This window comes from Lucilia cuprina, chromosome 3 (assembly GCF_022045245.1).
Source record: "Lucilia cuprina isolate Lc7/37 chromosome 3, ASM2204524v1, whole genome shotgun sequence".
Lineage (NCBI taxonomy): Eukaryota > Metazoa > Arthropoda > Insecta > Diptera > Calliphoridae > Lucilia > Lucilia cuprina.
In genome coordinates this window covers 66,924,279-66,945,474 of record NC_060951.1, presented here as the reverse complement: position 1 = coordinate 66,945,474, position 21,196 = coordinate 66,924,279, and the positions used below count along the sequence as shown (strand labels likewise).

At 27.5% G+C, this 21,196-nt stretch overlaps 2 protein-coding genes across 4 annotated transcripts in view; both read left to right on the top strand.

Moving 5' to 3' along the window:
* LOC111678933 overlaps positions 1-21,196 on the top strand; it is a 70,985-nt gene that overhangs the window by 16,370 nt on the left and 33,419 nt on the right. The window lies entirely within an intron of this gene.
* Positions 8,639-9,379, top strand: LOC111678932. The gene has a single exon (XM_023440390.2). The coding sequence runs from the start codon at positions 8,639-8,641 to the stop codon at positions 9,377-9,379; it is 741 nt and encodes a 246-aa protein (XP_023296158.2).

The following is a 21,196-nucleotide window of genomic DNA, read 5'->3' as shown; positions in this document are numbered from 1 at the left end:
TAGGGCAATACCTTTTGAACGATTTTTGAAAACTTTAAATCAGCTGTATCCGTAATTTATTTAAATATGTTTAATCGAACGCAATCGAACGTTTTAGGAATCGTAAACGGTTTTTGCACCAAAATGATCCCAGAAAAAGGATTTCGTTATTAAAATACTACAGGGTACCACTTTTTTTGAATGTTGCATAAAAATATTCCTAAACAATATGTATTGTTGAGTTCGTATCGGTATTTAAGTTTGTATGTGTATTTAATTTCTGAAAATTTATACACGTACATACGTCCACATACCTTTTCAAGGACTCTCTTTTTCTGGTTGTTAATATTTGTATGTTTGAGTTTATATGATTGTGTTTTTGTGTGATATGAAAGTGAAAAGTAAAGAAAAATATTACAAACACCATTTTTTGTGCTAGAAATAATAATAGTGGAACAAAAATGAAAAATATGAATACACTTTGTCAACATTTACATTTTTTAACATAAATAAATGTTTGTTTTTATCTCTTTTACACATTTGTTTTGCATTTCTTTTTTCCAAAATACGTATTTCCTTCTAATCTAGTTCTTTTTACAGTTTTTTTCTATTTTTCTCTTACTCATGAGTTCTTTGTCGTGCTCGCTAAAGTGGGAACGTTTTCCTTCTGACATTCGATTTCGAACAATTTAAAATATTTGAAGACGACGTTTTTGTGGCCCACATTTTACACACTTAAGTCTAGTCACGTAATAAAATATTAACTTATTACACATAAGTATTAAATTTAATAAACAATATTCGTAACAAATCAGGTTTATTTTTGTTGTGTAAAATTTCAATTGTTTATGATGAAGTGTGCTCTGAATTCGTTATGTACATGGAAATGGTTTTATTTGATTTTTATCACAGTATGTTACTAATTTTATGTCTATATTATTCTTTCTTTTACTTTTTCATTTGTCAACTTCAATTGTGTGTAATTTTTTATTTATTTTCTACAAGAATACAAATGTATGTATTTTTTTATTCTAAAAGTTTTTACTTTTTTCTAATTTATTTACGCGTATTTGATAGGAAATTTTTGTATATTTGTGTAATTGTGTTATGAAACATATCTGATTTTCTTAGGTGTGAAAATGGTTTATTTCTATTGTACATCCCATTAACCCTGCAGTACGACAAACTAGTTCGACATACATACATACATACATTTCCCATCGGTCCAATATACCGTAAATTTGTTTAACGATCATCCGTAACTGTTCCGAACTCCCATACAAATTATTATAAAGCTGAACCATATTTTAGGGCGCTATTAAAGTAAAAAATCATATGGTGTTTGTAATTTTGCATTTGTAACATATTTAAGCTATTTAATCTTGGGGGTTTTCTATTCAATGTAGCTGGTGGAGAGTATTTTATAATCGACACAGCCGAATATGCCACTCTAACTTGTTTTTTTTTCTTCTAATTATTAATGATTAAATATAAACAACATTAATATAAACAACAATAATATAATAATTATATTAGAATATAATTCAAAAGTTCGTTTAGATAAATAGAAATAAATAAAATTTAACAATATTTATAAATATATGTGTTCATTTTACGGATTACCTGTTGATTTAAATTGTGGTGTATGCAAGGCAATTATTATATGATTTGTTCTAAAAAGACAAGAAAATATTTTAATATACTATATAGTTATATACGTCGTTGCTCCGAAAAAAATAGTTTTGTGTTTTTGTTAGGTTTTCAGGAGTGCAAAACAAACTGTTTTATTTTGTAATTTCTCGAATGAAATAACTCCCAACGGGTAAAATGAAATAACACCCATATCATTTTCCATACAAATAGGGACTTATTTCATATGAAATTACTACGAATTTATTGGAACTTATTTCAATTTTTTATGAAACAACTCCCAATAAATTTTTTTGTTGGGAAATATTTCCTTTGGTTAAAAAATTTGCAGTTATTTCATATGTACATAGAGTAATTTAATTTTTGCACATTTTGTTAAAATTAGAAGTTATTTTTCATTATTGTTTGGAGTTTTTTCATTCTTGTTGGGATTTATTTCATTTTTACAAGTTTGACGGATAATGTATTTTGGATTTCTTTAAACAAGTGTCGTGGACAGCCAGCCTTCCATCGGACGCAAGGTTTTTAAACTTTGGGGTATTTCCAACACCGGCTTCGCTAAATTTAACCTTTCTTTGCACATCATATATTTTATGTCATTATTATTAAGAACATTGTGATACTTTTTAATGTATCATTCCGTGTACACTGTGGCACTCTTACATATAATTAAATACAAATAGTCCATTTATATAGAAAAGGCTTAATTTAGCGAAGCCTGTGTGTGAAATACTAATATTTTTGAGCCCGGCCGAAGGCCTGCTGCCCAACACACTTTCCTATGGATTTGGGAGTTATTTCACTTCTGTTAGAAATTAATTCATTGAAAGTTTTTTACACAAATATATTGATTAACTTGGGAATTATTTCATATATATTTTTGGATTTGTTTCATTGGGAGTTATTTTGCATTTTCTGAGACTTAAACTTTGAAAGTTTTTCCATTTTAAAAGTTAATTTTTATGAAATTGGATTTTATTTCATTTTTCTCGTTGGGAGTTATTCCATTTTACGGTACCGCAATATATTTCTAAATTTTAATATTTTATTACACATAACTGATTTTGTTTGTAAAACTTGTACTTTATATGATCGGATACCATGATAATTTTGATCGATTGATGAAGCTAGAACTATTCTACCTAATGTCAATGGACAGATTAACTACATATTATATTAAAGCACTATATTGTCATTGCATCTAATTTTTAAGTTTTGGTATCTTTATTTCTCATTTACCCTTAAATTTGTCGAGCTTTTGCAGTTGATAACGATCTTTGATAATCAAATGTCTTGCATTTGAATGATAAATTTCGCTTTCTTTAAATTTGAAGCTGTTGATATAATATAATTGACCCTATCCCCCAAATAAGGCCCCCTTCAGGAAATGCTGTAACAAAATCATCGATTCTTTAATATCAAAGATTATTTATAAGAAAGTATTCCTTTTCGGCAATGACGAATGATTTGACGTGTGTATATAACAGTCGGCACAGCCGAATATAACACTCTTACTTAAAGTTTCTTTTACTTTATAATTCGTAAAGTTAAATTTGCTTACCTAATGTATCGGCAACAACATATTTATGTAAAATATTGATACATATACATACATATAAAATATACATATAAAATTTTTTACTAAGATGCATTTGTCAGCGTAATAAATTTCTCCAATAATATATTTTTTTAATGTAAAAAGCTTTTTTGAACTGCTTTATTTCCCCGTTTGAAGGTAACATATTTTTTTATTTGTATAATAAAAACAATTATGTTTTATGAAACTTTAAATTGTGCAGTGTCACTGCTCTACAGCAGTGACCGTTATAACCGGGAGTTAATAAATTTAAGTATTTTAAATTTTCAACATACATCGCAAATAAAAAACTGAAATATAAAATTTTAAATAGTAATGGATAATGGATAATGGTTTTATTTTTGTACTTGTGTAGTTTGTCTGTTGTTGTGCAGGCTGCAGTTTTTGTCAAGTTTTTACAAATGATTTTTTTAAGGGGTAATATGATGGTTTCGGTGAAATTTAATGAAGTTTATGATATATCAATTTCAGTTCAATACCTTAAATTAATCTGTGTAAAATTTAAAAAAAAAGTTTCATACATACATACGTACACACATACATTTGTTTGTGTGCGATAAAAATATGACCATAATCAAAATAAAAAGTTATAATTATTGAACTACTACCATGTACATATGTTTACTGTCAATTATACGAGAATGTAAATTTTTTATGACATTTGTTTACCAACACAAATATGTACGATTCACAAGATTAAAGAAAAATAAAGTAAAGTAAAATAAAATAAAACAAACAACCATCAGTTTTCAATTGATAGTTTTTTCTGTGTTTATTTTAATGAAATCACGCATTTATAAAATGAATATGAAAATTATACTCCCACGCCTCCAATACATTCATTCATGGATTCCCACTACATACAAATTGTAGAGCGTTTACAAAAAAAAAATATTTTTGAACATTTGCTCCTGGGCAACCTCTAAAATTATACATATCAATGTTTAAACCCGGAATAACAAAATATCGTCCTAGACATTTCCCAATAAAATTTCGACAGATTGAATTTTTTCCATAATTATAAAAAAATATTAAAACTATTGAAAATTATTGTTTTATTAAACAATGTTTTCTGGGATTTCTCGAACGAATACGAATTACACTTAACAATTTTCGTCCTAGGAGACACTCTAACATTCATATATTCTTTGGAAGACATGTTTATAAGCCTACAAATAGGAAACAATTTGTGAATTTATTTAAATTATAAACAAATGACAGCACGTACTGTGTGATTATGTCAAATAACAAACATACATACACATATCCGTATGAATACATACTCAATTCATATCGTTATATAAAATCCAAAAATCTCTAAATAAAATATTTATACTATCGTATACATTGGATTGGCCTCCCTTGATGTATAAAAACAATTTCTCCCAATTTTAAAATTATAAATAAAGTTATAAAAATATTATATTGCAAATTTTTGGTTGCTTTACTTATCATAAAATCATCTAAATATTCTATCTAGTCAGTAAGTAACTGAAAATATCCCTTTTTAATTTTTCTCATAGTATCGCTTCTTTAGGAAATTGTTCATAAAAATCGTAGTAGTTCTTCATACATCAAACGATATATGTATGTATAAATACTTACATATGTATGTGTGTATGCTCATTTATGTTTGGGAGTGTTTCGGCAAATTTTATTTAAATTCAGTTTTATCATTTGAATTTAATATCCATACTTGGGTACAAATGCTGCCACAGTTTAGATAAGTTTCAAGCACAGGGACAAAGAGATATTTGTAATATGTTAATTTTATTCTTTTTAGAATTAAATTTTAGTTTATTTAATAAAAATAATGCGAGGATATACGGCATAATGAATTTACCCTAACAGAAATAAGAACAACTCAGTGGTTGTGGCATTAGCAGGCAAGACCTTCAACTCTCATTGCATTTTTGCGTAGTTAGACCTTCTGAACATAATTTTCCATGATGATCTTCAAGAAGGCTTAATATTAAGAATAAGTTTTTTATTTAATAAACAAAATAAAATTGTTTTAAATTTTTTAGACAATTTTTTATTTCTTTATGACTTTTAGTTTAAAGTCGATGAAATTTCCGCGTAATTTTCTGGTTCTTTGGAAGAATAGATGTTAACTATGTTTGCTGGTGATTTCCTGTTTTAGATTTTGTTTTTCAACATTTTACTTTTTATTTTTATTATACAAAATTCGCTTATATTGGATTAATATTATGTTAATATGTAAACAGAATAGTGAATAGTGGAATATCGTTCATACTTTTTATGAAATTTTAATATTTTGCATGAAAATGGTTTCGGAAAAAAAGTCATGTTCGATTCATACAATTTATAACAAGATTCATTTCAGTTATGTATTAATTATTTCTGTGTTAGAAAAATAAAAAATTTATTAATTGGCACCCCAATAAACCAAAGAACGATATGATAGAGGAAACGGTATTGTCTTTTAAAGGCTATTATGATATCGTATTTTATTACTGAAAACGAGAAAAATTAAGGACTACAAACGTTTGAAAAAACTAGCGAAATCAATATCATAATTTTATGGAAAAACGATATCATAAGGAAAGGTACCATTTAGTACATAAATACTATCGTTCTCGATATCATCATCTAAATGATATCTTTATAATATCGTTCAGTTTATTGATCAAAATATGTATTAAAAAACTGAAAAAGAATTGATAATAAATTTTTACCCAATTTTGGGGCCATTTTACCTGGAACGTTAATTGCAATTTAACATAGATTACCTTTAAAAACTATCTTGAAGCACTGTCTGAAATGAAACATGGACCGTCTATTTAAGAAATCTTTATTCATCGATTAAACTGAAATGTATTATACTTTAGAGACTCACTCAAACGTACGCGCGACTTACTTTTTTTAAATGTCACTAAAACATAATTGTTCCATAGTTCTATCTCCAGATGTCGATTTTTTAACAAGCATTGCAACCCGTTGTATTCATAAATATTCTACAAAAAATACGGGTAAAATATGCACCTATTTTATTTTAAAATTAGGTACTGTTCATTCCTTTTAATTTAGGGAGTTATTTCATTTCGTTGGCACTTTTTTAATTTTTAAATCGGGGAGTTATTTAATATTGCAATAAGTCCCAAAATTTTATTTTTTGTTTTGGGGATTTATTTCATGACGCCACATTTTTTTCTGGAAGATTTGGTCAAAAGACAAAATGTTTCCCCTATTCGATTAACCTAAAACTTTATACCATCCAAAAAAATCTGTACTTTTTGGGCACACATAATATTTAAATACATTATACTTAATATCGAATTTATTTTTGTGTTTAGTTTTCAGTTTGTAAATAAGTATAAAATCCATAATATCAATTATAAATATACATATGTATGTACTTAGTATATATACAATAATTTAACAAATACACTAATATGTGTTTTTATTTCGAAAATGTTAATTGAGCCATAAATTGTGCGTCGTATTAGAGATGGTCGCGTGAATGGCATAGTGTATTAAACAATTTTTTTTTTAAGAAATCTCCTTTGCCCGAAAATGCTTTAAATGATTTTATGTGTAAAGTTTAACGCTGTTATCGTTTTTATTAACTCACCGTTTATTACCTTGTATAAGTGATTTAAAGAAAAGCTTTTTCCTGTGTCACTTTCTCTTACTTTTTTTGATCTGAACTATACATTTATTTATAAACCCAATGTTTCACATACGAAAATTAACATATTGTATTGATTTTCATACATATTTTAATTAATCAAGCAAAATAGGATTTAAATGCAGGTTTTATTTATTTATATTTTTATACCCTAGTGTGAAGGGTTCGTTCTAAGGTTTGTAACTCAATAAAGCAATTGGCTTTGAATAATTTTCTTAGTGAATTTAATTATGTCCTTGTAATCAAACTACAAGATAATTTGATGGAATTTGATTTTAAAATGGTTAAAATCGATTCATTATTTCACCTAGCCCTAATACAACGGAATCCCTTAAATATTACTTTTGAGCCCATAATTATGTTAAAAGTTCTAGTATCCCTACTAAAATCAGGAATACTGATTTTCATAATGATTAACTTTGAAAATCAATAATAAACTTATTAACATTTTGTGTGTTAACGTAAATCTCTTTATGAAACTTAGGATAGGCTCATATTTCACCCTGCTCTTATATAACTTCTCTACTATAAAACATATGTTTAAAACATTTCAGAATTAGGGTAAAAACTACTTTTTTTCGTTAATTATTAAAATAATCCTAATTTTTAACATGACCGAATTGTTTTTAATTAAAATTTTTGTTCCAAAATTAGAATTATATACATTTAGTTGATAATTAATTTTGAAAATTAAAATATTATTTTAAAAGTTCTATTTAAGATTTTTTTACGTCAGAATGAATTCATGTGAAAAATATTTTAATAACATAACTTAACATATTTTTTTTATTTTGAAATAAATTTTAGATCTACATACATACATATTTAAAGTTAATACAATTAAATTGTATAATTTTTTAATAAGATTGTATTATCTGGGTCAATTTAATCAAATGCATTCCTGGGGTGATGTTTTGACTCAATTTTTCCACCTTTTAAAAGTAAGAAATCATATCATTACAATAATGAAAAATCCAATTTTTTTTTAAAGTGTAAATTAAGTAGAACGAGATAGAGAAATTGTTTATACAACATTCCTTAATAAGGGTATAAATCTTAGGAAACTCATAAAAGTGTTTTTAATTTTGACTTAAAGATGTGTAATCTTAAGCAAACAAAGTCAAACATACAAATCTGTTTTAAAATATTTAGCATTATTTAGTATTTATAAGTGGAAACAACAGAAAAAAGGTGTAGGGAAGTTTTGCGTAATTTACGTTAATACAACGTATTTACCAAGGAGCGACAACATACACTGGCGCTTTTGCTGCTACATATGGTACGTTACAAGGGAAACCAACTAAAAATCCCTACAGCATTCTCCGAAAGTATTGACAAACGTTGAAAGGATTAATTACGTCAAGTCACCTCAAGATGACAAACACTGATTGGATTAAGATTAATGTGACGATTGAAAAGACGATGATATCGTTTGTCTAGGTAATGAAAGTGCTCATTTTGAGAATCCAATTAGATAAAGAATGTTGTGATTGGTGATATTGATAAATAGACGAAATGTTTTAATTTACATAAATTACCTGACTGAGCGGTATGGAAAAGGTTGGCAAATTATAATACATATGTTGAACAGACATTTGTACAATACAATAAGTGATGCTGATGGCTTACGTTAATGTACCTGAATTGAGATCTAATGCGTTAAATGTATAAATAGAATGAGAAATTTATGAAGTGTATGCAGTATTCATTTGTATTCTCAATAGCCAACACAAGGAGTCTTACTATTTAAACTAAAGAAAATGGGAAACGTACATGCAGCACAATGTGTTCCTACATCCGTTCAAGATGTCAATAATAATATTCCTGGCCTAATGAAACGTACATGTCAACGCATGAGTTTGAAACGTGAAAAAATGCCCACACCAACGCAGTCAACTAAAAGCCAGAAATCGAATAGAAAACGAATTGTTTTGAAAGCCATGCCAAGGTGCTCATCATTTGATGATTTGTCGTCTTTGTTGCCTTCTTCGAAAAAAGTTGATAATGACCCAACTTATTTGTTATGGAAAAAATCATTTGAATGCCCTCGAGACAGAGCAGAAACAGATAAACAGAAGCATTTGAAACGCATGAAGAAACGTGTTCACGACATGACTTCCGCTGTCAGCGGTCACATTACTCCAAAAGGATTTCCATCATACACTAATTTAAAACCAATTAATCGTAATATCAATCAAAATCAGTACAAAAAGAAACTTTTACAACTACCTCTGCCCGATGACAGTCTACATGCCGAATGCAAAAATCAATTATTTCTCAAAAATATTTCTCCCCAACGGTTGTCAACAGTCGTAATGTGCAACAATATTCCAAACACCAACTCAAAAACTACTATCCAGCCAAAATACACTTTGGCACCACTAAACCTGCTCTCTAAGTTGTCACAAAAGAAACAAGCGATTCTTATCGAACAACTTTTTCGTGACATAAAAAAATTTGAATCCCACTACGACACGAATATGGATTCCTTTATATTTTAATGTATTTTCAAGCAGAGCTGAATGAATCGAATTATTGAAAAGTCTAAATTGATGACATAACTAGGAGAACCTGTTTTTTATTTTTAAGATTTTAAGCCATACTTTAGTTAATTAAGTTTACTTATTTTTAATATTTAAGCATTTAGTTCCTAAGGATATTAAAGCTGTTGTGATAAAATTTAAGTTTAAGTTTACAATAAATTCTAATTAAAAAACAAACATAATTGTCGTATAAATCTGGGATCACAAATAACATTGTTTAGGTTTGGAGATGCTTTTCGATAATAAGTATAGGAACAGTTCTATTTATTAATTGATTATAAATCCATGTATACTCATGTGTATTTAAAAATCCGTTAGCAATCGGCGACGTTATTGATCTTTTTCTTAATACATAGATGGTTCAAAAAATGGTTTTCTGAAAGATGATATAGAGATAGGGTTAAATATGAGCCGATCAGCATACGAATTTGTGGAACGTTTTAAGTTTATATAAAATTTATTTATGCTGAATTTCATTATGATATTAATAAAATTAAGTGAATTATGGAAATAGTGTCATTTTTGGAGGAGGGTTTGCATGCGTCAAATAAGGTCTGAACAATACAAAAATCGGTATAAATGAGTTGGCTGCAATCCTTAGCAATACCGCAATACTGACTTATAAAATAGTAGGAAAAGCACTTACTTTCAAGAACAAAGGTCAATAACTGCTGGAGATAAAGGGGTCATTTTCTTAATGAGTGCAGCTTTTACCTATTGTTCCTTGCAAAAAAATTGATGAAAGGACTTACTAGTTTTACCATGTTTGCAAAAAAAGTTTTTTTTTTATTTATCAAAGTGTGCAAAAGAAAGCTTATATAATTTTCTTATATCTATCTATAGTTTTTTTACTCAAGTATAATATTTATCAGCATTTGGCACCATTGTATTATTGTTAATTTTTTGTTTAAAAAATAATTAAAAATATTTTTTGGAAAGATTGAAAAACTAGAAAGTTACATTCCAAAATGTGCAACTATGATCTCCTCTTACTTCGGCAATACTTAACCTGATTTTCCTACTATCCAATAGTACTACTTACCTTAATAAATAAATTTTCATCCAAATCGTTTTTAAGGTAATAAATCTAAAAATAAATTAAATTTAAATTTAATTTCTAATTCTTTAACCAATTTTTACTAGTTTTTGTTAAAATGCTTCTTTAATTTTTCTTTTAAATATTATTTTGAAGCAGATAGTTTTAGATTCATTTGATAATAATATTAGATTGTTAATGAAAATTCAAATCTTTAAGATCATTTTGCAGGGTCATAAAGCTGATTAAAAAAACAAATTGTTCAACATTTTTTTAATGTGCAAAAATGACTATTGACCAAATATAATATTCGATTGAGATCTTAAAATGTGAAATTTGCATATATTTATTTAAAATGGAGAGAAAAAAGTGCAAACCTGTAAGTCCAAAAATATGTATTCACACCTTTAATGTAGGAAAACTCATGTTTTCTTTTCCTTATTCTATGTGCAAATATTTTAAGTTATGAAAATAGTTAATCTAAAATGTACCAATATTTTTTCAATAATACTCCATTGTTTGTACATTTAAAGATTTTAATAGTTAAAATTCTAAATAGAAACCACAGAATATTATAGATCATAGTGTTATAAACGATTTGTGAAATAACTTAACATTTTTTGAAAAAACATTACTTAAAGACAAAAACTGACTATATATTAAAGGTACATATACATATATAAATGATAATATTTTCAAAACTATATATTACTGGTAAATTAATGTTTGTGTTCAGCATGTTAATATACAAAATAAATTTTAAAAAAATTTAAAGTTTTAAACAAAATGTTTTCAAATTGGTATGGAAGTTAGCACTTATTATTCTCAACAAAAATTTGACTTTGAGATAACGTATAAACAAACATTGCTGTTAAAACTGCAAATATCATGCATTAATACATCTTATGGCATCAAAAACTCACTTTTTCCAATTGATTTCGCAGTTTTTGAATATAGGGTGACATTAAATTTTGCATTACACGAAAATCAAATCTGAAGATTTTTTATTAAGAAATATGATAAATTTAAATTATATATATTTATCTTCACTTTAAAAACAGCAGAGTTTACAATTTAATTTCCTTCAAATTATCATGTATTGGTTTGCAAAACACAATTTCTTCCTGTTCAAAATGAATGAGATTAGACTGAAATAAGTACGTACATACATATGTATGTATACATATGTATATATGTTTTGTCTGCCTGTCTGATGTTGTCGTTTTTATCGATTGTTGAATGTTAAATTTTTAATGGGTGAAGTGTGAAGTTTGTGAATACAATACTAATGAAATCTGAAAATAAAAGTCAGTCAAAGTCATGCCATGGAAAAATACATTTATAATGGAACAAATGGAGAGAAAAAAGTGCTACTACAGACAGGAAACAAGTTTTCACTGCATGTATCCTTGCTATACGGACATTGGGATTGCAATAATCTACTATGTTTTTTACGTGAGTATATTATACATGTTTGTATGTATGCCAAAAGGATAGAGTTTCGACATTGAAAACAATTATATTCTTGTCTGAGGAAATTTAATGCTGTAGAAATAATTTGACTTGGAATATTTAAGACCGTCGTCTCCGGTTATATATTACAAATAGTCTTGTAAAAAGTATGTGTATGTATGTATTTAATGACGTGAAAAATTAATAGTGACAAAAATTCGATATAATTTAAATAATTCTAATTGGAATTTATATTACATTAGGTACCTGGTGAACTTGGTCAACTTTAACAAGTATTACTTCAGCTACAAATTACCTGTTGACCTTCAATATAAAATATGTGTGGAAGTTTCTTGCCAAATTGGAATATACGCGTTAGATCAAGGGTAAAACCTAATTTAGCAACCAATAGCGCAAAAAATGTGGCGAATTATTTCGTTTGATTTTTTAGTTTCAGTTTTTTACATCTAATAAAATTTAAAAATCTTGTAAATTCCATTTACTTTCAAATAGTCACAAAAGGACGTTAAGGAGGAAACATAAACTTCCGCTCTTTTGAAAATTTTATTTACGTATGGTAGCGATATGAGAAGGAAAGTGTATTCCATGCCTTAAATACTTGGGCACTTCTGCTGATCATCATTTTATCATTAAAACAATATTAAGTTTTTAGCTACAATTTTAAAGAATCACTAAATTGTTCATTGTTGAACGTTTGAAAACAAACAAACAAACTATTTTCATCAAGTGGTTGGCTTTAATTATTCTAATAAAATTAAGATGCTGTTCTTAATTCTTTGTGAAGATTGGAAAAATGCTGTAATAAATACATACATACATACATACATACATACATACATACATACATACATACATACATACATACATACATACATACATACATGTCCAATGTGCATACAGTACATTTATAAGATATTCATCTAAAATTAAAGAAAATTTATTTTCTTTGGATAATTAAACAAATATTCATAAATGAAGGGCTTATTGCAGTAACTCGGTATGCCACAAAAATAAAATTTTGAGTAAATCGACATTAAAGTTTAAAAAAATTCTCATAAAATAGGAATTTTTAAAATTGTACTTTAAACGCGCTGAATAATCATCTAAGGTCCATTGCTTTCGGATGCCAATAGATGGACATCATAAATAAAGTGGAAACCACTGTTTTAGCAAAAAATTGTGGCTTATCAAGTTACTGCCTAACAATAATTGAATATTTTTTATTTTCAAAAACCAAGTTCTAGTACATTTTCAAAGTGGATTATCATGTTCTTGCTTCAAAAAAATATATAAATTTTATTTTCAATATGAAATTTATATTTCGGTATATTTTTAGTTACTTTATATTTGAGAAAAAATTTGGCTAAATACAGCTTAATTATTCTACAGCAAAAACAGGTCCTGTAATATGATTTGGTATAGGCAAAAAATATTGTAAATATAATGACTTTACACTTAATATTCAGATTAAAATTTGTGATAAACTTGCACAGTTTATATTTTGCTTCTTGATTGTCGTTTTAAACATCTGAACTAATTTCAATCAATATTGGGTCAGATTTCTTGCATGGATTTTCGAAATTTCCATTGCTTGAAAAAGGTTTCTGTAAATGTCTTTAGTAATTTAGTATGATTTTATATTATGCATATAGTTTGAACTTTATATATGATTTTTTCGCAATATGAAATTTAATTTATAAACAAAACAAAATAATTATAAATGAAATTATTTTTGTGCAGTAACATGATAAGCCACTTTAATTTCAAAAAATGATATCTCTTGAGATTTTGACAAATATAATTTTTTGATAGTGTTATAATACTTGTCTTATATTGTTTTATCACAACAACATAAAATTTTATTAATTCCGCTTTTATATTCATCATTATAAAGGACTTTCTTATAAAGTGAAAAAAAAAAATATGTGGCATATCGAGTTAATGAAATAAAATTTCTTACAGATAGTTTAAATAGAAAAAGAAACATGACTCTTATATCGCCAAATTACCATATAACGCTAAAAATCCTTTAAGGGGCAATAGATATGGTTTCTAGCAAATCAAAAAGCTCATAAAATCAAATTGTGATGGTGGGTGGCTTACCGGGTTACTGCAATAAGCCCTTCAAATATAAAACAGAAGATTATCATCTTCATCATCATCTTTAACAATACATATGTATTTACTAGAAAATTTTCCCCTAATCGCTTTAGTAACACATCTTAATATTTTTCTTATTATGGAAATTTTAATTATTTTTATTTTCTACATTTTAAGGATATTTTACGACAACGCATAGATATTTTTTTTAATTTTATGAAATTAATGCTTATTAACCCACAATTAAATATTTGTATAAATTTATAAATAAACAAAAACATAATTATTATGAGAATATAAACAAACAAACCATATATGTATATATGTTTATAAAATTACAACGTCTTACCTAAATTAATGGTAATTGGAAAAAACCGAATGGAGAAACACTCAGTGTCATTTAGGTGCACACATTCATACACACATACATACATACATACATACATACATACATACATACATACATACATACATACATACATACATACATATGTATGTTTGTATCTGCTCGTGAGTAATTATTTAGGGTTGCCAATTTCTTTTCTAACTAAATTTTAAAAATAATGTGTACATTTTAGATTTTTGCTTAAAGCCGAAAAACCGTTTAATTTCTAAAAATTATCTTTTTAACACATAAACAGAGTTTTTATAGGTACATACATACATTTTTGTTAAATTTTGATGTACAAATTATTTAGATTTGAAGTACCAAAAATATTTGTCTAAATTTGGACTCAATAAAAAAAGAAAAGTATAATATTTTCAAAAATATGTAGTTTACGAAAGGTTTAAAAGCTAAGTTTTCATACAAAATCTGTATTTTTGCGTTTTTTAAATAATCTTGTATAAGAATTTTTAATTTTTTCGGAATAAGTGAAATTTTTGTGAAAATTAGAAAATGAACAAGGATGGAAAACCCCCGAAATACAAGATACTTGGCAACTCTTGTTATAAATATTCATGCGTATGAATGAACGAAGAAAACACACGTGATCAAGCGAATGAATGAATAAATATGGTAAAATACACACACGTACGGTTACATTTGCCGTTCTAAGAAAATTATAAATTTAATGAGACAAGGATATTATTGTAAATATTGGTTTTAAACACACATACACTTATGTCAACTGCATATTTTAGCTTGTACTACAATCTTTTAAATAAAAGCAAAAAAACTAACAATTTCCTCGAACTTTCAAGACAATAAAAAAGGAAATACATTTATTTCATGTTTCAAGAAAAATTACAATCGACAAAAAACCCAAACATATCATAAAGGTAAACATAGAAATGCGTACATATTTTATTACGACTATTTCCCACATAAAATCTGTATTTTTTCGAAACTAAAATAAATTTAAAGATGTCCGAAATAAGATTATTTTAATTCGAGAATTTTAAACATTCTTACAGCACTAAGACGTAAACTTCATTTACTTCTTTGTTCATGGGTATAAAGGAACTTTATATTTCAAAAAATAAAATCAATGCTTTGACATTTTAACTTGTGAATAAGTATTTTTCATCTCTGTTATTTTTGTCCTTGTCCTAGTTAAAATTTAGTTTTTAACTCAAAAGCTTTTTTTCGAGTTGTACAGTACAACTGCAGTTAATAGCAAAGAAGCAAAAAAATATATAATCTAATATTTTAAAATTTGCTGCAAAATAGCATTTTGTGTTGTTTTTTTATTAGAACGGAATTTAATTTGTGGTAAGAATAAAAGTTTAAAAATTATATCGAGACCCTTTCGCAAAATGGACGTAGGCAACATGATTTTCATATTTCGTTATATTATTGATATAACAGTCTCAACTATAGAAGAAAACCAAATAAGACATACTTAAGTGCGAAATCATTTTCTATTTATGAATATTTTGTAACAATTGTATTTTCATGTATGGATTTTAATATGGACATTAGATAGACTTCTAGAATATGGTGCTTAACGAGTAAATTGTGGACCGAGGTCTACAGAATTTAAACGAGCCATTAATTTCGAAAACAAGCCAAGTCTGCGGAATTTTATCATACCTTCTTAATTTTTTAAAGATTTTTCGACTAAAAGTGATTTTTTGTATAAGGAGAAGGGTTAATCTTAAAATCATATAAAGAAGAGAGGTTTTATTCACATCAAATTGCATCGCTATACTGATAATTTTAGACCAGTTAAGGTCGTAAAGTTATTTTCAAACAACAGATTAACGTACAAACACAGATAGATTATCTTTAAAACGTATAAGGACCTAGAAAAATATATTTTTTACATCCTGAAATTCAGATATATACAAATTATATAAAGATATACACCAAAAAAATATTTTTTTATTCTGAGCATTCAGACGTAACCAATTCAACATTGCTAATATCATAAAAAATGTCACGGCAAAAATGAAGTAAGGGAAAATATCTAAAATATAGGATGCGGAGTTTTACTGTAAACTAATGCTCTTCAGTTAAATTAATTTTTTGTCAGTTACATCTTATTTACTAACTTTCTGTAGGAGCTTAACTAAAACATTAAAGATTTTTACCTTCTTTGAATTTTTTGTTGTATGTTGTAGTATGTACTTTTTAAGTATATTAAAAACTTTCACGATCAATATAAAATATACTTTAAAAGATGTGTATACTACATAAAGTAGGAGTAAAGTTCTTAATTTAAACATAATCGAAAAGAGCAATAACTGCCTGTTTCACAATATCAAAACAATATTTTTTGTTCTTATAAATATATTGAAATGAAAACAAAATTTTAAATTTTTTGTTTCTTCTAGAAAATTCTGCTGTAGATAGGGATAGTGACTTTTCTATTTCTATTTTCTATACAATTTAGATTTCCTTTTTACTACATGTTGGTTAAATGTTTAAATTCGTATGTATATTGCACTATTAATGAGAAAAGTTTATAGTTTTGTGGTTTAATGGAACATAAGTTGGGAAAAGTGAAAAGTTGTGGTAAAATGTTCTGGTCTTTGGTTAATTAAAAAGTTATAAATACTGAATGTTTGTTGGATGTAACAAATATAACAAAAAGTTTACAGAGTAATTTAAATTATGGACAACATTTGCAATATTTTTTATAATTATAATAATAACAATGGGAATGATTTGTTTTTTCGAAATTTCCATATTGTAGACGACCATTATAGTACATAGTGCTTTATACGTTTATAATGATTTTTGTAACGGTTTAACAACCACCAACATAAAGAATGTCTTTACAATCGACTCAAAATTACTTCCTATTACATCCATACTTTTGGTCTCAAACATTTTTTATTAAATAGAACGACATTTTTTTTCATTGTTTTTTTTAAATACCGGCCGTCCGACTATCGCAGAAAATTCTAAAAATAAATTATTTGTCGATTTTGCCTTTTGTTTTAAATTGTAATTTTTTTCTCTAATCTGTGCCGCCAGAGAGATAAAATAAAATCAAATATAATTTGTGATCATTTTTACATTTTACTAAAAACTATATTTTTGATAGAAAACATAGAAATAAATTATTCCATATATAAGATTGTAGAGCCCGTATAAGGTAAGAACATATAAAACAATACTTTTTGGAACTTTTTCGTTCTACAAAAGATATTTTTTTAATTTTCTATAATATTGAACCTAGAAACACGAATTTTGGTATGAGCATGTTATTAATTGTGTAGAGGCCGGATTAAGTAAGAACTCATAACAGAGGAGTTTTTCGTTCTACAAAATTTTTCCGTTACACTGTACCTAATAACATGAAATAGAGCATACAGAACCCGGATTAGGTGAGAACTATTGGTTATAAATAATTTTTAATAATTTTAATTTTGAACCTAGAAATATGAAATTAAGTATTTTTATTAAAAACAAATAAAAAGGGACTTTTGTCGAATGTCGAAGCGCTTTACGTGAGTACCTGGCATGTTGCCCTATCTCACTGTGGTACTTTTTCAACCACTGGGTGAATAAAAAGTAAACAACTCACCACTGCCCATTTGTTTATCTTACACGCAGGTTGCAATTTTTGTACATGGATTGTGCCGGACCATGCACAAGCACTTTGCTCAAGTACTTGAGCTATCTATTCTCTGACCATTGCTGCCCCGTTGCACAAACAGTCCTCTGTGGGGTATCTGTTGTTTCGGAAACAGCACCGAACTTATCCCGAAATATTGACTTTACTTTACATAAGACTTTTAACCGCAACTCACTCTTCCCGCGAATTTGGGTTTTAACCACAGCCACTACGTGGGTCCCGAAGGAACCTCAACCAACTGACCAGCCAGGACATAGTCCTGCGGGCAGTACCAGATTATGTGGTTCTCTGGTTAGACCTCTTTTTAATATATGCAAGGACTAAGCCAGGCAGTAGACTGTAAACACCAATTTATAGTCCTGGCCGACTAGAGGTATTGGTTGTACCTATCTACCCCCGGATAGCAATGCACCAAGATGGGATCTGTCATCAAGAATTCAAACTCGAGGGGCATGGTGAAATGTACATTAGAATTGGCACATCGGAATATAAACTCTTGTTTTTTGTTTTTGTATGTTACTTGTTGTTGTTTTATGTTTATACCATACACCACTGTAGTGGGAACCCTAGTCCCCTAGCCCCCATATAAACTGCCCTTCAGAAAATGTCTTGAAGGTCAAAATTCACTTATAAATCCTAATAAAACGATTAAAATCTACATAAAAAACTTTGAAGTAGACGTAAATTCCTGTACCAAAATTTTTAAGGAAAGGCCCATATTTACTTTTACTCCCCTATGAGCCCTCTTGTAAAAAAACTCTTCTTTTGTCAATAATACGTAAAAATATTCCACAATACGGTTAAAAATAAATTAAATGCTTTATTTTTTAAAACTTATCAACTTTTTTAACATACTGACTGGGGTAGGATATCATTTATACTTGTTTGTTATTGCTAAAGTAATGGTAGAGTTGGAAAATATGTATGTATGTATATTTTTTATGTAATTAGATAGTATTAAACGAGTATCAAACTTACGGTTTGTTTTGTCAAAATTATAAAACATTATGTGTATAGAATATATGTACTTATGTGTTCTAATATGTAGATTATGGTCTTAAAGTATTAGATACACTACCCAAGTAATTTACTTTAGTATGCACTGTACATGTGGATGTAAATGGATAATGTAATTTTATTGCAGTTTTGGTGGGCATTAAGACAAGTGTTTTAAGAGTGTTAATAATATGTAGTACGTGTGTCTCTCTGAACTTGTTATTTTAGTTTATTATACTTAAAGTAAACAGGGGATTAATGATATTGTTTACAACACAAAGGACGAAACGCGTGTCAGGATTAGATGGTATAAAAATTTATGATTATCAAGAAAAATAAAATTGACCTTCAGCAGTAGGTGTAACAAATTTAAGGTGTGAAAGGGCGACCAATGTAACAACAGGTACTTTTCATAAAGGCTCAGTTAGTTTCTAAATCAGTAACTGAGCTTTAAGTAATATCGTTTAGTTTATGGGGACTTCTTTAGTTTATTAGTTATATTAATATTAATATTAATATTTTATTTTATATTTTTTAAAATTGTTTAAACTAAACAAGTTATTAATAATTTATTTTACCTACCACACGAAAATAATTATTATTAATTATTTATTATCCAGTTATGTGTACTATTTTTATTATTTTACACTTTTTATTGGTTTAACTTTACACCATAGTACTGCTGGCGATCGAGTTCAATTTAGTCGCGAGCGAGCATACATACAAAACCCCAATTAAATTGTGTTTGATTTTGAGTTCTATAACCAACGAAAAAATACAATTTTACCTACCCTGTTTTACACTGACTATACTTACGTTGACATCTGACGGCAAGTTATTGAATTTCTATGATTCTCCAGGTTCATGTCCATGCTATCGAACCTTAGATACAGTGTTGCCAACATTGGTCAAGCAAAACGCGCGCAAAAAAATTAAAAAGGGGTAAAAAAGCGTAATTTTCTAACTGAAAATGGGTAAAAAAGCACTAACGTTTTTTCAGTCAAAAATTGTTTATTTCAATAAAAATTGCACATTATTTCGCTCATTTCCTACAAGACTCCAAAATTCGTTTTTTAGAACATTGGGCTGCAAAACAAAACATGCGTCATACTAAAGTCTTTCACCGGTGTGAGTTAGATTTTTAGTAACGTAAGAACTAAAACTAATGTTCGACGAATATTAGATAAATAAAATGAGAATTTTAAAAATAGTAAAATTTCATTAAACATTCAAACTGACAGGCACACTACCAACTGGACAACCGATGTACCCACACCCAAATTGTAAAATTTTACAAAACTTATGAAATATATTTTTTTTGCAAAATCTATATATATTATTTTTAAGTTTTTTGAGTTCTGGAAAAATTGTTAATTTCACTGATAGTGAATAACATAACTTATTTTAAAGTATTTTGAATATTTTGTTTTTTTGTTTTTGAAGAATATTTGCTTTTGTACATTTTGTACATAGATTTTGTTTTGTTGGTCAGTTATATAAAATTCGGCATAAAGAATTATAATAAAAATCTTTTTATTGCGAGTACAACGATGAAGTAATCATGGAGGCTTTATATATGAGGGATAGATTCAATTGTGTAAAAAAATTATATAAAACTTATTTTTTGTCAATTTTCATCGCTGTACTCATATTTTTAAGGGGACCTTGATAGGGGGTACGTTACCGATAAATCCGAATTAAATTCGGTAGGAAGATTACATTTGTATAAAAGTAGTTTATTTCGAATTTCTCCGCTAAACACGTATTTTTTAGTCAGTAATGAGCGTTAAAATCAATTTTTTAAGGTGACCATATGTGGGGGTAGGGTCAATTATGGAATTATATTGCCGTAAAATTTGCTAGAGAGATTTTGGCTTATATAAAACATATTTATGTCGAATATTTTTAAGTCGGTAATGAGTATTAATGTCATTTGGTAGAGAAATTTTGATGCATATAAAAATTTGTGGAAAAATTTAACTCGTTTGCTCTTTACGTTCTAACTCTATCGTGCTTTCAACAGACAGACGGACGGGCAGATGAACAGACGGATGGACATGGTTAGATCGCCTTAGAATTTAATAAGGACCCAAAATATATACGACCAATGTGTTACAAACGGAGTGACAAAATCAATATACC